Source organism: Microtus pennsylvanicus, chromosome 6 (genome assembly GCF_037038515.1).
Source record: "Microtus pennsylvanicus isolate mMicPen1 chromosome 6, mMicPen1.hap1, whole genome shotgun sequence".
Lineage (NCBI taxonomy): Eukaryota > Metazoa > Chordata > Mammalia > Rodentia > Cricetidae > Microtus > Microtus pennsylvanicus.
The window spans coordinates 9,489,846-9,508,124 of record NC_134584.1 but is presented as its reverse complement, the minus strand read 5'-3'; the positions used below and the strand labels follow the sequence as shown (position 1 = coordinate 9,508,124).

Sequence of the window (18,279 nt, the reverse complement as noted above, 5' to 3'; positions counted from 1 at the left end):
TTTCTTTTATCGTTCACCCGCTGTTGAGCATCGAGGACATCACACATGCAAATGTAGAATATGACCAGGTGTTTAGGTTTTCTTCATGTCTGTACGTGCATTGTAGGGCTCATACTGCTAAGGGGCACTACAAATGATAAGATTATAGCAAGGTTTTATCTGACTTTCATATTGGAAATATCCTCTGAGACCTCACACTTGTAAGAGAAGCTGTATACCCAAATAATTCTGAAAAGCCTTCAATATTACTATTTTTCATCAACCTATAATTCCACACTTCCAAATAATGGGAAAACTTCAATAATATTCTAATCTTCACCAACATCAAATAATATTTATTGAATTAGAAATAATGCAAATGCTGATGTCTTTATTTGCTTCTGCTCTCAACAGCCTAGCAATATGTGTAAATCATAATTGTGTAGATTCCTTGATCTGATTGTCCCAAGGAAATCTCTGTGGGTCGTTTTATTGATGCTAATTGCTGTAGGAGAATCTAGACTATTAGATGTTGGCACTGCACCTTGTTGTATGTGCTGCTCTTGACCAGAATGTCCTAGGTTTATGAAAATGCTGGCTGATCCCAAACCAGAGTGAAGAAGACAGAATACAGCATTCCTCCATGGTTTTTAGTTCACGCCATGCCTTTAGATTTCTGCTGTGTTCTCCTGGCCTGCCTTCCGTAGATGAAGATGTTCTGCCAGTGTACTGAAATGACCCACCTTCCTCCCCTAATTAGTTTTGGTCATGCCATTTATCACCACTATAGAAATCAAACTGGGTAAAGAATGTTGCAAGGTTTTGCATCCTCTTAGTACAATAGTTAACACTGAAGCCTCCCTACTAGTGATAGTATCACAAGGCTTTAGAGTTTCTTCAAACTTACCTCACCCTCAACAATTACACTAAAAAAAAAACACCACTGTTCCAAAGAATATTATAAAGACTTTATTGCTTTTTATCAGCAATTTAACACCAAAAAGATCATACTGGAGAGGAATCCTGTAAAACAAAAGGAAATCAAATCTGATTACATGGAACATGAGAAAATCCTATTTAAGAGAAACTATTACAAACACCAATGATAGGTTATATGACACACCTCATATCAGAAAGTTTTCTTTGTTGAGAAAACTTACAGATATAAATTGTGTAATGCCTTTTATTGAAATTCCATTCTGATTCACCCCTAGTGAATTTATATTATATAGATATGGCTCTATCAGTAATCTTGTCCAACATATACACCTTATAACCTATTTCTTATAGCATAAATATTTAGTGAAGGTGAAGAGTGTTGTAGGATATTTGGTCACATTGTTTACCCTAAGATTGCCTTATTCACTGGAAAACCTGCTTGTAGTTATATTGTGGCTCAGCCCTACACACACATACACACACACACACACACACACACACACACAAGAGCATTCTCCTTGAATATTGTAAACAGGGTTAAATAAAATCAACCATAAGTCAAAATGCAGAGCAAGAAAACAGGTAAGAGGAAGTGAACATAGGACAAAACTAAAGAGGGCCTGTTAAGATCTTGTTTTTTGGCAAATGATTGCCAGTTAGTTTGATATTGTATCCAAAATGATAGTGTCTGATAAATCATTAGTTCAGGGACATCCAGGAGATTAGTCAGTCCTGTCTAATTAATCCCTAAAAGGGGTTTCCTCAGGAAGAAGATAGACAATGCTCCAACTAAAGTCATGTCACCAATCAAGGGCTCCAGAATCAACCACATTGTCCCATGAATCTGAATACTTCTCACTCCTGCTCTAAAAAAGTACCTTTTGATCTCTAAATCAACCTCACAATTTCCTGCAAGATTAATCTGAAGGTTCAGAATAATTCGTCTTTTGTTTACAATTCTGTATAAACCTTAACACCACTGACTCTAAGGGGCTGCTGATCCACAGTTACTTTAGTGGAACTGAAGGAGCTGAGATGGGCATTTGCTCCCCACACAGCTGGTGCTATGGTTTCTTGAAAGAGCTTCTCTATAAATCGCAAATAAAGGGCCACGTGTGCTTCACCACCTTATTCAGCCATTCTATGATGTAGGTGGGTCTCCTGTCTATGTGTTACTTTCATTGGTCAAATAAAGAGACTGCCTTGGCCTTTGAAAGGACAGCATCTTAGATAGGTGGAGTAGACAGAAGAGAATGCTGGGAGAAAGAAGCAGAGTCAGGTACACACCATGATTCCCCTTCCCAAGACAGACGCTGGCATGAGTCTATCATGCTGGTAAGCCACGACCTCGTGGTGACATACTGATTATTAGAAATGGGTTAGTCAAGATGTGAGAGTTAGCCAATAAGAGGCTACAGATAATGGGCCAGGCAGTGTTAAATGAATACAGTTTCTGTGTTATTATTTCTGGGGCTAAGAAGCTGTGTGGGAGCCGGGCGGGATGAAAAGCAGGCCCGCTCGCCTCATCACTACAATTCTACTCTTTCAGCGTCTGGACAATGGACCCAGGTGGGCAGACTGCAGACGTGCATGCCCAGGTGCACAGTTGGCTCCTTGCCCTCCAACAGCACCAGTACACGACATAGGCAGCTGGCCTCAAGGCCGTGGCTCCAGCAGCACCAGACAAGAAGCCCAAGAGCCAGCAGCACCCAGCTGAAGTTCAGCCCCAGGTAGGGGGGCACACGGACAGCAGCAGCATGAAGCTGTGGCCACAGCTGCACTTACCTACCAGCTGTCGAGAGGCAAAGGTCCCAGGAGATGTGGGGCCACACTGCAGCAGCCAGCTTCAGCCTCTCTCTTTGGAACAGGCCCAAGCTCCCATAGCCCAGATCACCCACTGAAGTTCCTTCAGGTGCCTCAGAAGCAGCAGGCTCCTGAAAGTCTCTAGTGGGCTTGGACAACTAGGGAAAACCAGGCCATGGGACTTGGGACCCCAGCTTTACCAGTGACATGCTGCGGTTCCTGGACAGGCTGCAGAAACCCAACATGGGCCAGGCCACCCTCCATGCACTACTGTGATGTCAGCGTTGTCCGCTGCACAGGAAGACAGACCTATCGGGGCCACCTAGAAGGACAGAATCACCTGATGAAGTAGGAGGCTTAGATGATGGGTACACAGTCCAGCAGAGGACAAAGAGGGGCCCAGAGCCTTCACTGTGGCCTCGCTGCACACCAGGCTAGGGAAGACTATTATCTCTGAGCCCACACCTCAGACTGTCACCTACACCCAAGGCTCAGCCAGTACCCTGAGACCTCAGTCACAGCTCACACACCTCAGGGCTGCCTGGCACAGGCCTCCAGGCCCTCATCTCGTGAACCTTCAGCAGCTCATGTCTCCCTGCTGGGGCCAATGAGGCACTCTCACAGATGACAGGTCACTCCACCCTGCCTGTCAGCACCCCTCTGAGAGGAGAGATGACAATCCATAGTAAACAGGGGTGGGAAACTGAATCAGACTCTTATGTCTAGTGATTAATGAGGAACTTCTATGGTTCTTTAGGCCACAGCCATATGCACACACAATATCTCTGGATGAGCCAAAAATTGGTTCTGACTCCTGGGGGGTCAGCCCTTACAGTGAACTGAAAAAGGAAAGAAAAAAATGCCTTCCTAACTAGATGGGGAGATAAAGAGAAAGGAAGAAATATGGGTCCCAATGCTTACTTGTCAAAGGGATTGATGGGCCTTTCAAAGGAAGGAAAGGACACTCACCCGCGGATGGGACGAAGGGGGCCTTTCCAAAGTTGGAAAGGATGGGGGTCCCTATGCTTACCCGCCGAAGGAACCGAGGGGTCTTTCACCAAAAGTACACCTTTGGGTGCGCTGTGCAGAACTGCCAGTGAGGAGAGGAAGATGACAAGACCCTGTGCCGGGCAAATACAAAAATTACAGCAACAATGAAAAAAGGACTCAGAGCAGGTGAGCTCAAAACCTGTTAGAAGTCCCTGTTCCAGGGGCCAGATATTGCTGGGCCCTAAGGTTTTCCTTAGGGGAAGGGGTGAAAAGGTGTAACATCAATAATCACAGACGCCGGGAGTCAGGTAGGTTTACAGCAGACACGTTTGTTTAATAACAAGAAAAACTTACATGCCCTCCCAGCAATCAGGCCTTCAGATTTATTGACACTTGACATCTCATGCTCATCTCTCATTGGCTAGGCACAATCAGGACCTCTGACAGCACCTGTTGCTAGGTCCTCAGGAAACACTGCTTGGTTGCTCCTTATCGACAGAATCTCTGACAACTCCAGGCAGACTCCAGCTTGGCTCCTTTTGGCCTGGTAGGCCGTAACTTTCAAGATATGATTTTTTGGGTGTTAAATTGCAGATAAAAAGCAATAAAGTCTTTGTAATATTCTTTGCAACAGTTTCATTTTCAGTGAAGTTTGAGTGTGACTTATGGTTGAAGAAACTTCACAACCTTGTGACATTATTTGCGGTACGGAGCCTTCTATGTTAACTAAGGTAATAAGAAATGGTAAAGTCTTGCAATATTCTTTTGTTTGTTTGTTTTTGTTTTTCAAGACAGGGTTTCTCTACAGCTTTGGGGCCTGTCCAGGAACTAGCTCTTGTAGACCAGGCTGACCTCGAGCTCACAGAGATCCGCCTGCCTCTGCCTCCCAAGGGTGGTGTGCAACCACCACCAAGCTTAAGTCTTGCAATATTCTTTACCCTGTTTGATTTCTATTGTGGTGATAAATGCCATGGCCAACCAATAATTAGGGGAGAAAGAGGGCCATTTCAGTTGCCAGAAGACTGGTGAATGACCTTGCCATTATCCACAGTCATACTCTTCCTCTCCAATATGAATAGTCTGCTGTTGAGAATGTTATATGTAAGCGTTAAAGTCTTTTGCTACATTCTTTAGACTTGTAGGGTTTCTCTCCAGAATGAATTCTTTGATGTTCCTTAAGGTTTCAGGTACAGTTGAGAGGTTTGCCATTCTAGATCTTTTTAAGGCTTTTCCCCAGTGTGAGTTATTTCATCCTGAGTTAGGTATGTAAACAGAGACTGTGCTTTCACTTCCTGGACGCACAGACAGGAATAATCACAGAGAAACTATACTAATTACAGCATGTTTGGCCAACAGCTCATATTCCTAGATAGCTCTTACATCTTAAATTAGCTCATTTCTATTAATCTGTGTATCACCACGAGGCTGTGGCTTAATGGCAATATTCTGGCATCTTTCTCTTTTGGAACTTACATGGTTTCTTCTCCTTGACTCTACCTACTCCTTCTTTCTATCTCTATTTCCCGGATTTTCCACTTAGCATTAGGATATCCCACCTAATTGAAGGATTTTTATCTAGAATATATTTTGATATCTTTTAGAGTTTTAAGAAGTAGAAAACATATTATGAACATTTTGGCATTTGTATTATTTCACTGAAGTTTGAACTACCTTGAGAAGTACTAGAAAGCTCATAAAAGTGTTTTCAAAATTGATGACAATAATGACATTTCTCTCCAGTATGAGTGATCAGGTGATTCAAGACTTCTTAGTAAGTACAAAAAATCTTGGTATATTCTTCAGAGTTTCTATCACAAATCAATTCTTTGATGTGGTTTAAGGCCATAAGGCTTATAAAACACCTTGCCATTCTCCACACTTTTATATGAAAAGCCTGGTGTTGAGAACGTGTGTTTAAGTTCTAAAGTCTTTGCCACATTCCTTCCACTAGTGGTTTTTTCCCAAGTGTGAGATAATTTGTGCTGAGTTAAGTATAACTTTTTACATAGGGCTTTTTCATATTCTTCACGGTAGGGTTTCTTTCCAGAACGGATTATTAAATGAGAAAGAATCCATGAAGTTTTAAAGACATTGCCATATATTTAACACTTGTAGGGTTTCTCTCCTGTATGAATGCTCTTGTGTACAGAAAGTCATGATGGAACATAGAAGTCCTTGACACATACCTGTAAGGCTTCTCACCTGTATAAATTCTCATGTACTTTAAGGAATGATCCAGCATGAAACCTTGACACAGACGTCCCACTTCTACGGTTTCTCTCCTGTATGAATCTTCTTGTGTGAGTAAAGTCCTGAGGGACTACTGTAGGACTTGCCACATAGTTCACACTTGAAGGGTTTCTCTCCTGAATGAATCTTCTTGTGTAGAGAAAGTCGTGATGGGCGATTAAAGGCCTTTCCACACACTTCACACTTGTAGGGATTCTCACCAGTATGAATTCTCCTGTGTTCAGAAAGTTGTGATGGAACATAGAAGGCCTTGGCACACACTTCACACTTGCAGGGTTTCTGTCCGGTGTGAATCTTCCTGTGTACAGAAAGTCCTGATGGGCTATTGTAGCCTTTGCCACATGTTTCGCATTTATAGGGTTTCTCTCCTGTATGGCTCCTCTTGTGGATATAGAGTCCTGATGGACTATTGTAGGATTTGCCACACACTTCACACTTGTAGTGTTTCTCCCCTGAGTGAATCCTTTTGTGTACAGAAACTTGTGACGGAACATGGAAGGCCTTGCCACATACTTCACACAGGTAGAGTTTCTGTCCAGTGTGAACCCTCTTGTGTACAGAAAGTGTTGAAGGTCTATTGTAGGCTTTGCCACATACTTCACACTTGTAGGGTTTATCTTCTGTATGACAGCTCTTGTGTAGAGATAGTAATGATGGATATGTGAAGGCTTTGCCACATACTTCACACTGGCAGGGCTTCTCTCCTGTATGAATCAATCTGTGTTTGGAAAGTAATGATGAAGCATGGAAAGCCTTGCCACACACTTCACACTTGTACAGCTTTTCTCCTGTATGAACCCTCTTATGTACAGACAATACTGATGAACAAATGAAGGCCTTGCCACACACTTCACACGCATAGGGTTTCTCTCCTGTATGGATCCTTTTGTGTTTAGAAAGTCGGGATGGAACATAGAAGGCCTTGCCACATACATCACACTGGTAGGGTTTCTCTCCTGTATGAATCTTCATGTGTAAAGAAAGTCGTGATGGACGATTAAAGACCTTTCCACACACTTCACAATTGTAGAATTTCACTGCTGTATGAATTTTCTTGTGTTCAGAAAATTGTGATGGATTGTAGAAGGCCTTGCCACAGACTTCACACTGGTAGGGATCCTCTCCTGTATGAATTCTCTTGTTTACAGAAAGCAGTGATGGAACATAGAAGGCCTTGTCACATACTTCATACTTGTTTTGTTTCTCTCCTATATGAATTTTCTTGTGTCCAGAAAATACTGATGGACTTCTGAATGATTTGCCACATACACCACATTTGAAGGGTTTCTCTCCTGTATGAATTCTTTTGTGTAAACAAAGTAATGATGGACTATGGAAGGCCTTACCACATTCTTCACACTTATAATACGGCTTCATTCTTAAGTTAATTTTCTGGTGGCTAATAGGTGAGTTCCAAGGAAAGGTTTTACCACATTCTTTGCCTGCATTGTGTTTTTTTCCTGGTGAGTTAAGGTTAAGAAATGAATGAAAAATGAGCAAAATTGTGTAAATTTATGTTTAGTTTTAAAAACAGAAATGTTGACTCAAAGCTATATTTTCAATTTGAATAATGTTACACCCAAATTTGTAAAGCTGTATTCAGTGGAGCCTAATTAAAAGCATCATGATAGGTAGAAATTATATAACATGAAGTAAAGATGAAACCCATAGAAACGAATGAATTATTAATCAATGTCAAACATGTAAGGAAGGCATAATATCAACAATTAAGAAAACAAAATGATTATGGTATTGTAAATGAGCCACTTACAGAAATATGGAAATGTTGTAACAAAATGAACACAAAGTATAAAGTAGTCTGAGTCGGAAGACACATATTATTACAGTTCATATATATGCTAAATGCAGACTTTAAACTTCGGAAGGTATAAAGATAGGCTGCATAACTAGAAACCTGTCCATAACAATTTTATATATTTCAAGAACTGAAGACAGGACTATTTATGCACATTTTATGAATAAAGATCTATTGACCAACTTAATTGACTTAATGGGAAAGGATAAAGCATAATAGAATCAATGCATCATAAACATCCTTTTTTCACAATAAAAATATAAAAGATCCTTACACCATGACTTCCATCAGACATTGCGAGTCAATGCTCATAACGAAGCCTGGTTTTCTGGGGATCTCTGCCTATCCATTCTGGCCTCTGTCCCCTGGTTTTCTGGGGATCTCTGCCTAACCATTCTGGCCTCTGTCCCCTGGTTTTCTGGGGATCTCTGCCTATCCATTCTGGCCTCTGTCCCCTGGTTTTCTGGGGATCTCTGCCTATCCATTCTGGCCTGTCCCCTCATTCCTACATACCTGTTTGCATGGCAGCTGCTGCTTGTCTCTTGATGTCAGAAGGGTCTTGTCTTTGCTCCAGAAATGTGACCAGTGAAGGCTTAGATGAAGCAAGTCCTGTTTATGGGAAAAGAGAACATCCTTATTTTGTGCTCTCCTGGGGATCACATGTCCTCTCTAGGACTGTATATAGAATAAGGGGATATAATCAAGGACTGGACAGGATGAGTTCCTCATGAGCTTCCTGATAAACACATCAGAATGCTTAAGAGGAATTTAAGATTTGCAGGTCCTGAGCTTCATGTCCCTCAGTTACAAAGAAAAATAATAAAATTACAAAGTTCGATATTCTTTTTACCATGTGTGCTTCCCACTCTTGACACTTTATGACATTACCACCTCTACAAAAGATGGGAAGGTTTCACATACACAATAAAAACGTAAATCATTCGAAGGTATAGGAATACTCTTCTAAATTTTCCCTAAAATTTGCACCATAAATTTCATTTTGGAAGCACAAGCTTCCTTGAGATACTGCAGAAAGTAAGCAAGTTTTATGATGACAATTAAGAGTTCACCGTGGAAGTTTTCCCCATGCATGTGGTAAAATATTACTTTCAGGTGTGTTCATGTTGTTCATGCTCTGGAATATTTGTTTAATGATGCAAAGATGTGTTACATTTGTTTGATTAAATAAAATTCACCTGCAGCCAGGAGGATGCGTCACCAACTCACTGACTGAATGTGGTATGAGAGAGCCAGGTGGAGAAGGGTTTTTAGTGGGGTTAGGAGAAGAAAGGGCATTTTAGTAAAAATGAGCGAGGAGAGGAGGTGAGCTACTGGTTATCCAGCCTCTCTGAGGAGAACAATTCCACCTCAACCTTTGACTCTTGAGTTCTTTAGAAGGACAGAGATTTATATGAGGGGCATGAGGGAAACAATTCCCTCAGCTTGTGGCTCCTGTGGCACACGCACCACTGGTAGTGCTGGAGCTGCAGTTCCTGATTAGAGTCAGGGCTTAAAAATGCAGCAACAATTTTTAAAAAAAGCACAACACACCCAAGAACACAAGGTTGCTGAAATTCTCCAACATCACATCCTTGTACAAAGTCCACTGATCAGGGTCCAGCCATTCACACTCTTCTGCAGAGAAATCAATGGCCACATCATTGAAAGACAGCATTTCCTGAAACAAAGAAAAAGAATGAATACTAAATATTTTACAAATAAAAACAGCAGTAAAAACACAAATAACATACGTACTTCTGGATATAAATCTGAAGGTCACTCAGAGTGAGAAGAGAGCTAGAAGCGCTTCTGATAAAGGTGAGCTATATCCCTAACATAAGTCTGATGCAGTTCTGTGATGTTGCACAGGGCTCAGCACTAAGGAAAATGAATGGCAGAAGATCCTAGGAACTCCCATGGATATTTTACTTTTAAAAATGATACAACGGAGAGAGAGAGTATCTACAAAAGAGCATTATTGAGGCTGGAGAATTGGCTCCGTAGTAAAAAGCACTGACTGCTCTTCCAAAGGACCTGGGGTGGATTCTCAGGAGCCAGGATTCTCATGGCTGCTCACATCTTGGTAGGTCACAGCAAGGTTTGATATACTAAGCAGCTGCTTGGCTTCCGTGCCACATTTGTTTAGTCTTCCTGAACAATTTGACTGGAATTCAAAGCCCTCTGGCCACGTGGGCCTGTTCTACCCCTGGGATGCAGAGGTGGTCTCCATAACACCCCAGTTCTAAGGAAGGTGGGCAGGGCTCTGCTGCCACAGCATGAGCCAACTTGGCTGCCCAGTGCTTAGACTGTGTTGTTGTTGTTATCTGCTGATTCTTGCTATTTTGTTTTTCCTGCATAGTGGTAATAAGTCAGTATACATTGATTAATAGTCTGTTCATGTGGAAAATTTGAAATGGGCAAAAATTAAAAAGTTCTAGTACCAAAACATTACAATTAGGGCATTAAACACTTAAGCTGACACTGTTTAAATTCCTGGAGTTATTAGTCCTGCAATATATAGACAATATTCTCCTCTCCTGCTTGTCTGTCAAATGTATATTTAAATAAATGCTTAACTTTCATAGTAAATGAAAATAGCAAAATTTATAATTTTAGGCTACTCCAACTGGGTAAACACTAATGTGCCAATCACTAGTAATGATTTGGCTCTGCGCTTCAAGATGCTTTCTGAAAATTCTACGACTAAGAAATGTAACACCTGAACCAGAGCAGGTTATTAGCTGGTTAAGTAATGTTGTGGGCTAGCTCATAGATTTAATCCCTTATTGGTAAAGAGCCTCGGTGATTATAACACCACTAAATAAAATGCAGGATGGATATCTCTTCTGTACTAATAATTGGCAGGTTGCAGTGTCATCTTACTCAGGATCTATAATCACTGTGCGGTTTGAACAGGCATGGCCCCATAGATTCTTGTGTTTGAATCCTTGACCCATGGGAAGTAGCATTATTAAGAGGTGTGGCATTGTTAGTGTGTCACTGTGGAGTCAGGCTTTGAAGTCTCATACATGTTCAAGCCAAACAAAATACTTGGCTGCCTAAGGATCAAGGTAGACCTCTCAGGTCCTTCTCCAGCACCATGTCTGTCTGCATGCCACCCACCATGATGATAAGACTAAAACCTCTGAACCATAAGCTCACCCCAATTAAATGTTTCCTTTGAAAGAAATGCCATGGTCATGGTGTCTATTCACAGCACAGAAACCCTAAGTAAGACAATCACTATCCAAAGGATACCTTTCTAAGATTTTTAAAACATCCTCTGTAGGTTTTGCCTAAAATTACATCTAAAACTCTTATAGAGAATACTTTTTAATGCTTTTAAAAATGGCTTTTCAAAGACAAGAGGTCCTATATTTTATATAAAAATTCCACATACTCCACAGAAAATATTTTACCCACTCCTGGGTTATACAGCTCAATCTCTAAAGTTGCTATTAATCAACTTTTATGAAGAATTTTCCAACCACTGAATACTTTGAGTAGCCTCACGTATAAATTATCATGTGAAGCATAGAAATATCTCTGCTCTCTATAAGCTCTTAGTCTCAGGATTAATAAATTTATCGGGTATGTTGAAAAAAAAGTAACAAAAATTTAGCTTAAAGCTTATAAAAATAGGCGGATAGTTAAATCTACAAACAGGAAATTTTAATTTACTGCATGATTCAACTCTTGTTTAGGAAATAGGTTTATTATATAACATTGCAAAAAACAGAAGGTTTTAAAAAGTAGCCATGTGATTTTCCTCCATCTTGACGAATGACCTCATCAGGATAAAAACCACCATGTAGTTAGCAGCCATCTTTAGAAAGACTGAAGAACACCTGCCATGTGACCTCACCACCGCTAGATTAAGAGGACTATGATGGATAAAGCCAACCAAGGCAGCACCTGTGCACCTTAGCACAACTGTCCTCTTTATGAATTATTGTGTTTCCTTTATAGACTAAGCTTTGTAGTAAAAAGCAGGTACCGATGGTATTTTAGATTGGGATGGATTTTTTTATACCATTAAATTCAGAAGCGTATAATGATATATTCAAACTAAGAAAAACCTGACTGAAAGATGTATGTCTAACAATTCATCTTTGTTAAGTGTACATTTAACCATTTGTTTTTGTTAACACTAGACTTCTAAAACTTTTAAAATAAAAAACAACATATATATTCCTTATGTCTATTCAAGCTAGCAGAAACCAACTTAAAGACATATGAGCAGCATCTTTGTCTTTACAAATTATATTTATAGTTTAAAGTTTTACTTGAATGCTAAGAGAGCTTCAATTCAAAATTTAAGGCTCAAGTTTAACAGGGATAATACTGTGAAATGCTCTTCTTATAGAAGCTACTACTTTATTGTAAATTGTGAAAGATAATTAAAACATTCAAGTACATTGTCAGTCACCTTATAAAAAAGTCAAGTCTTCCATGTGCTTAAAACAATCTTTGTAGTGAAGCTCAGCACAAATGTAATTCATTTATGAGAATAACATGTAGTCTTCTATACATGTTTTCATATAGACAAGTAAGTAACTACAAAGAAAGTTTGTTTAAAATTAGGCATACTTAATAGATGGCCCTCAAAATCAATAGAGATATAATGAATATGGCATCGAAAATATGTAATAACACAGAAGTAATCTGAATTATACTGACTGTTCTAATTTATCCTACTCTGATCTCTGATGTTGACAGAAAACTGTAGAATTATCAGTTTAACAGCAGCATTAACAAAATAAATACATAACATGCCTCTAATAACTAAAATATAATATTAATATTCTTTTTTTTTTTTTTTGCTTTTTCGAGACAGGGTTTCTCTGTGGTTTTGGAGCCTTTCTAGGAACTAGCTCTTGTAGACCAGGCTGGTCTCGAACTCACAGAGATCCGCCTGCCTCTGCCTCCCAAGTGCTGGGATTAAAGGCGTGCGCCACCACCGCCCGGCATTAATATTCTTATATGTCACAAAAATTTAAAATAACAATGTAATCAGACATAAGATGGAATTTTAAAAACTAATAAGAAGTAAAAGGAATTTATAAAAGATTTAAAAGTATTTCCTCTGGGCAATGTGATACTTAAGAAATGCAAAGTTAATGGGATGTTTTATATATTTTCTTAGAGGTCAAAAAGGCTGAAGAGAAATTACAAGTATTCAAAGTTATAATATCTTCAAATTTTCACCTATAAAAATTTTGGAACAACTGGATGTCAACCTGTAGAAGAATGAAAATAGACCCATATCTATCACCGTGCACAAAACTCAAGTCCAAATGGATTAAAGACCTCAATATCAGCCCGAAAACACTGAACCTGATAGAAGAGAAAGTGGGAAATACCCTACAACAGATGGGCACAGGTGATCGCTTCTTAGGTATAACCCCAGAAGCACAGACATTAAGGGCAACATTGAATAAATGGGACCTACTAAAACTGAGAAGCTTCTGTAAAGCAAAGGACACTGTCACTAAGACACAAAGGCAACCTACTGACTGGGAGAAGATCTTCACCAACCCCACAACAGACAAAGGTCTGATCTCCAAAATATATAGAGAACTCAAGAAACTAGACTTTAAAAGGCTAATTAACCCAATTAAAAAATGGGGCACTGAACTGAACAGAGAATTCTCAACAGAAGAAGTTCAAATGGCCAAAAGACACTTAAGGTCGTGCTCAATCTCCTTAGCAATCAGGGAAATGCAAATCAAAACAACTTTGAGATATCATCTTACACCTGTCAGAATGGCTAAAGTTAAAAACACCAAAGATAGCCTTTGCTGGAGAGGCTGTGGAGGAAGGGGTACCCTCATCCATTGCTGGTGGGAATGCAATCTTGTGCAACCACTGTGGAAGTCAGTGTTTCGGTTTCTCAGGAAATTCGGGATCAACCTACCCCTGGACCCAGCAATATCACTCTTGGGAATTTACCCAAGAGATGCTCTATCGTATGTCAAAAGCATTTGTTCAACTATGTTCATAGCAGTATTATTTGTAATAGCCAGAACCTGGAAACAACCTAGATGCCCTTCAATGGAAGAATGGATGAAGAAAATATGGAATATATACACATTAGAGTACTACGCTGCGGTAAAAAACAATGACTTCTCGAATTTTGCATGCAAATGGATGGAAATAGAAAACACTATCCTGAGTGAGGTATCCCAGACCCAAAAAGATGAACATGGGATGTACTCACTCATAATTGGTTTCTAGCCATAAATAGGGGTCACGGAGTCTACAATAGGCGAATCTAAAGAAGCTAAGTAAGAAGGTGAACCCAAGGAAAAACATATAGTTATCCTCTTGGATAAGGGAAGTAGACAAAATTGCCGGGGAGAAAAGTGGGATGTTGGGGGTGGGGTGGGATGGGGGTAAGGGGAGATGGGGAGAGAAAAGGTAGAAGGAAAGGAGGGGGGACTTGGGGAAACAGGAGGATCGGGATAAAGGAAGGTTGGATAGGGGAGCACGGATCCCCATTCCTTAGTTAAAGGACCCACTTTAGGGGTGGCAAGAGACTTGACCCTAGATGGGCTCCCAGGTGCCCAAGCTGAGGCCCCCAGTTAGTTCCTTGGGCAGCTGAGGATAGGGAACCTGAAATGACCCTATCCTAGAGCAATACTGACGAATATCATGCATATCATCCTAGAACTTTCATCTGGCGATGGATGGAGATAGAGACAGAGACCCACACTGGAACACTGGATAGAGCTCCCAAGGTCCCAAGGAGGAGCAGAAGGAGGGAGAACATGAGCAAAGAAGTCGGGACCACGAGGGGTGCACCCACCCACTGAGACAGTGGAGCTGATCTACTGGGAGCTCACCAAGGCCAGCTGGACTGTTACCAAAAAAAGCATGGGATAAAGCTGGACTCTCTGAACATGACGAACAATGAGGGCTGATGAGACGCCAAGGACAATGGCACGCGGTTTTGATCCTACGCAATGTGCTGGCTTGGTGGGAGCCTAGCCAGTTTGGATGTTCACCTTCCTAGATATGGACGGAGGGGAGAGGACCTAGGACTTACCACAGGGCAGGGAACCCTGACTGCTCTTTGGACTGGAGAGGGAGGGGGAGAAAAGTGAGGGGAAAGGGAGAGGGGTGGGAGGAGGGGGAGAAGAATGGGAGGAGGGGGAGGGAAATGGGAGGCTGGGAGGAGGTGGAAATTTGTTTTTTTTTCTTTCTTTTCTTTATTCTCCTTTTATCAATAAAAAAAAAGTTGTGGGCTGGCTGCACACTATCTGATGGCAGCATTCGGGGAGGCAGGGTAGGCGTGATGCTTGTTGCTACCCCTGCTATGTTGAAAAGTCAAGTGGGGAGAAACCAGCAGCTAATGTAGACATTTTGGTCCTAGCCACACCCACTTACCAGTTTAGAATAGTGATCAAATAATGATTACAGATACACAATAAAGGCAGACTGAGACAAAAATAAAGCTTTAAAAAAAAATTTTGGAACAGCCTGAGAAACTGTTCTGACTACCTTCAGATTGTAGTGAAAACAAATGCTTTCCAGCTAATTTTTCCTCCAAAGAATAGTTATGCATTGGGATTGTTCATTTTTTATCCTTTACAATATCAGCTGCATATATACTTGAATGTTTACTTGAAAAAATTATTTTCTGCTTCAGAATTGTCTATGTTTTTATTCACAACTTCTATGTATCCTGTTACCTAATACGAGAGAATGCCTGAGCTCCAAATTGAAATTGTACAAAATATTAAAGACTTATAAGTGATCAAACTATGGCAAGGGAGGTGATTTTTAAAAAGGCTCACAGACACCTACCTTTTAAGAAAGGAATCATTTTCTATAGTATAAAGGCATTATTCTATTCCAAGCTTCTAGTGTACAACTAGTAATAAAGAGACGTCAGCTTGATATCTGAAACTACGTCTGTCTATGTACGGACCTATCTCTGCGGTCAGTTTTGCAGCGATCTGTGATAAAATTCACTAGGAGCATGGATAGCATCTATCCCTGACTAGTCAGCTATGGAAGACAGTACAAAGGTTTGGGAGCTCCAATAAAATAACCGTCGTGTCGTATCTGGAACTTCACTTTGTCAAATAACACTATCCACGTCCTTCCTAGGTCTCTCATTATAAGCAAATACTAATACAGTGCAATAGGGACCAGAAACTGCACTCCCTTCTCTAGACCAATGAGAATCCTGACTACAGCCATTCAGAATGAGTCCGCTGGAGGCAGCAGGCTTCCCCGGGAGAGCTGGAAAGTGAGCTCCCAGCACAGCCTTGGGGGCGCAGCCGACCCGCCCAGTCCGGGAGCGAGATCCCGGGAGAACTGGAGCAGCAGAGGACCCAGCACAGACCCCATCGCCCTCTACCTAGCGCGGACCTAAATCCTGACTCGGTGGAGCAGCCTAGGTTGGAACAGCACCTCCAAAGTGAGCTTCTTCCTGCTTCCCATGGCCCCGTGCCCCCTCCTTCCACCATGGACCTACCGGCTCCCCCTGCACGATCCCTCAGACCTGCTGGGCTGCCCTGGACCCCGAACCAACCTGCGCTCAGAGATCCAACCGCAGCCTTGTAGTAAGAAACTTCACTCAGAATTGGAGGTAAGCGAATGAGGTTGGAACATGCGTAGAAGCAACTCAGAAGGCGACTGGGCGATCCTTGCTTGTGACGTCACAATGAATTGGACTACACTTCCCATAAGTCTATGTAACTGAGTTTCCTGTAGTCGCTGGATTGAAATGTGCAACTTCTGCCGCTAGAGGGATACATGCCGCGAGTCAGGCTGCATTAAAATCCTCAGCTTGCAAACTTAAGATGGTTAGGTGTGAGTGGAGACCTTACAGTAATGTTTATTATATTTATTAGTTATTTTTAGTCACGTTACTATGATTTCACACAACGATATGCTTATTATAAACACTTACTACAGAGTAAAATATTAATTTCGACTCTTTTTTCTTTGAGATAATTACAAGTATCTCACATGGGAAAGTCACTGCTAAGATTTTTTTTTGATGGTTACACATATAGTTTATTTATTTATTTTATTTATTTATTAAGGATTTCTGCCTCCTCCCCGCCACTGCCTCCCATTTCCCTCCCCCTCCCCCATCAAATCACCCTCCCTCATCTGCTCAAAGAGCAATCAGGGTTCCCTGACCTGTGGGAAGCCCAAGGACCGCCCACCTCTATCCAGGTCTAGTAAGGTGAGCATCCAAACTGCCTAGGTTCCCCCAAAGCCAGTACGTGCAGTAGGATCAAAAACCCACTGCGATTGTCCTTGAGTTCCCATTCTTCCTCATTGTCCGCTATGTTCAGCTAGTCCAAATTTATCCCATGCTTTTTCAGACCCAGGCCAGCTGGCCTTGGTGAGTTCCCGATAGAACATCCCCATTGTCTCAGTGTGTTGGTGTACCCCTCGCGGTCCTGAGTTCCTTGCTCGTGCTCCGTCTCCTTCTGCTCCTGATTTGGACCTTGAGATTTCTGTCCGGTGCTCCAATGTGGGTCTCTGTCTCCTTTCATCGCCTGATGAAGGTTAATATTCAGGAGGATGCCTATGTGTTTGTCTTTGGATTCACCTTCTTATTTAGCTTCTCTAGGAACATGAATTATAAGCTCAATGTCCTTTATTTATGGCTAGAAACCAAATATGAGTGAGTACATCCCATGTTCCTCTTTTTGGGTCTGGCTTACCTCACTCAGGATAGTGTTTTCTATTTCCATCCATTTGTATGCAAAATTCAAGAAGTCCTTGTTTTTTACTGCTGAGTAATACTCTAATATGTATATATTCCATACTTTCTTCATCCATTCTTCCGTTGAAGGGCATCTAGGTTGTTTCCAGGTTCTGGCTATTACAAACAATGCTGCCATGAACATAGTTGAGCATATACTTTTGTTGTATGATAGGGCCTCTCTTGGGTATATTCCCAAGAGTGGTATTGCTGGATCCAGGGGTAGGTTAATCCCGAATTTCCTGAGAAACCGAAACACTGCTTTCCAGAGTGGTTGCACAAGTTTGCATTCCCACCAGCAATGGGTGAGTGTACGTACCCCTTTCTCCACAACCTCTCCAGCAAAGGCTATGTTTTTTATTTTACACTGCTAAAATTTTGAAATGAATTCTGAGCAGAGGCATGGTGGCAGCCACTTGGTGTCTGCCTCTTAAGAGCAGAGGACCATGAATCACAGCTCCAGGGCTGCCTGATCTAACAGAGTGAGTTCAAAGCTGTTCTGGGCAATTTAAGAAAGGCTTGTATATTCTGTGAGATGGTGGTGTATGCACTGTTCATTTACACAGAAAGGTGGATCTTTTGAGTTCAAGGGCAGCGTGGTCTACAGCACGAGTTCTAGGACCACCAGGGCAACCCAGAAAACCCTGTGTTAAAAAAAATAGAAAAAAAGAAAAACGAAATAAAGGAAAACAGAAAAACCACCTGGTGGATGCCTCTTATGAGCAAAGAGCTAGGTCAAAAAAGGAGGAAAAAAGAAAGAAACAAGGAA

At 41.3% G+C, this 18,279-nt stretch overlaps 1 protein-coding gene across 1 annotated transcript; it reads right to left on the bottom strand.

Moving 5' to 3' along the window:
* Positions 1–925: 925 nt before the first annotated feature.
* LOC142851747 (uncharacterized) lies at positions 926–16,425 on the bottom strand. The gene is made up of 4 exons (XM_075975745.1): positions 16,320–16,425; positions 9,329–9,455; positions 8,291–8,386; positions 926–7,421 (listed from the first exon to the last, which is right to left on the bottom strand). The coding sequence occupies exons 2-4, from the start codon at positions 9,450–9,452 to the stop codon at positions 5,980–5,982; spliced, it is 1,662 nt and encodes a 553-aa protein (XP_075831860.1). The 5' UTR covers positions 9,453–9,455; positions 16,320–16,425; the 3' UTR covers positions 926–5,979.
* Between the last annotated feature and the right edge of the window lie 1,854 nt (positions 16,426–18,279).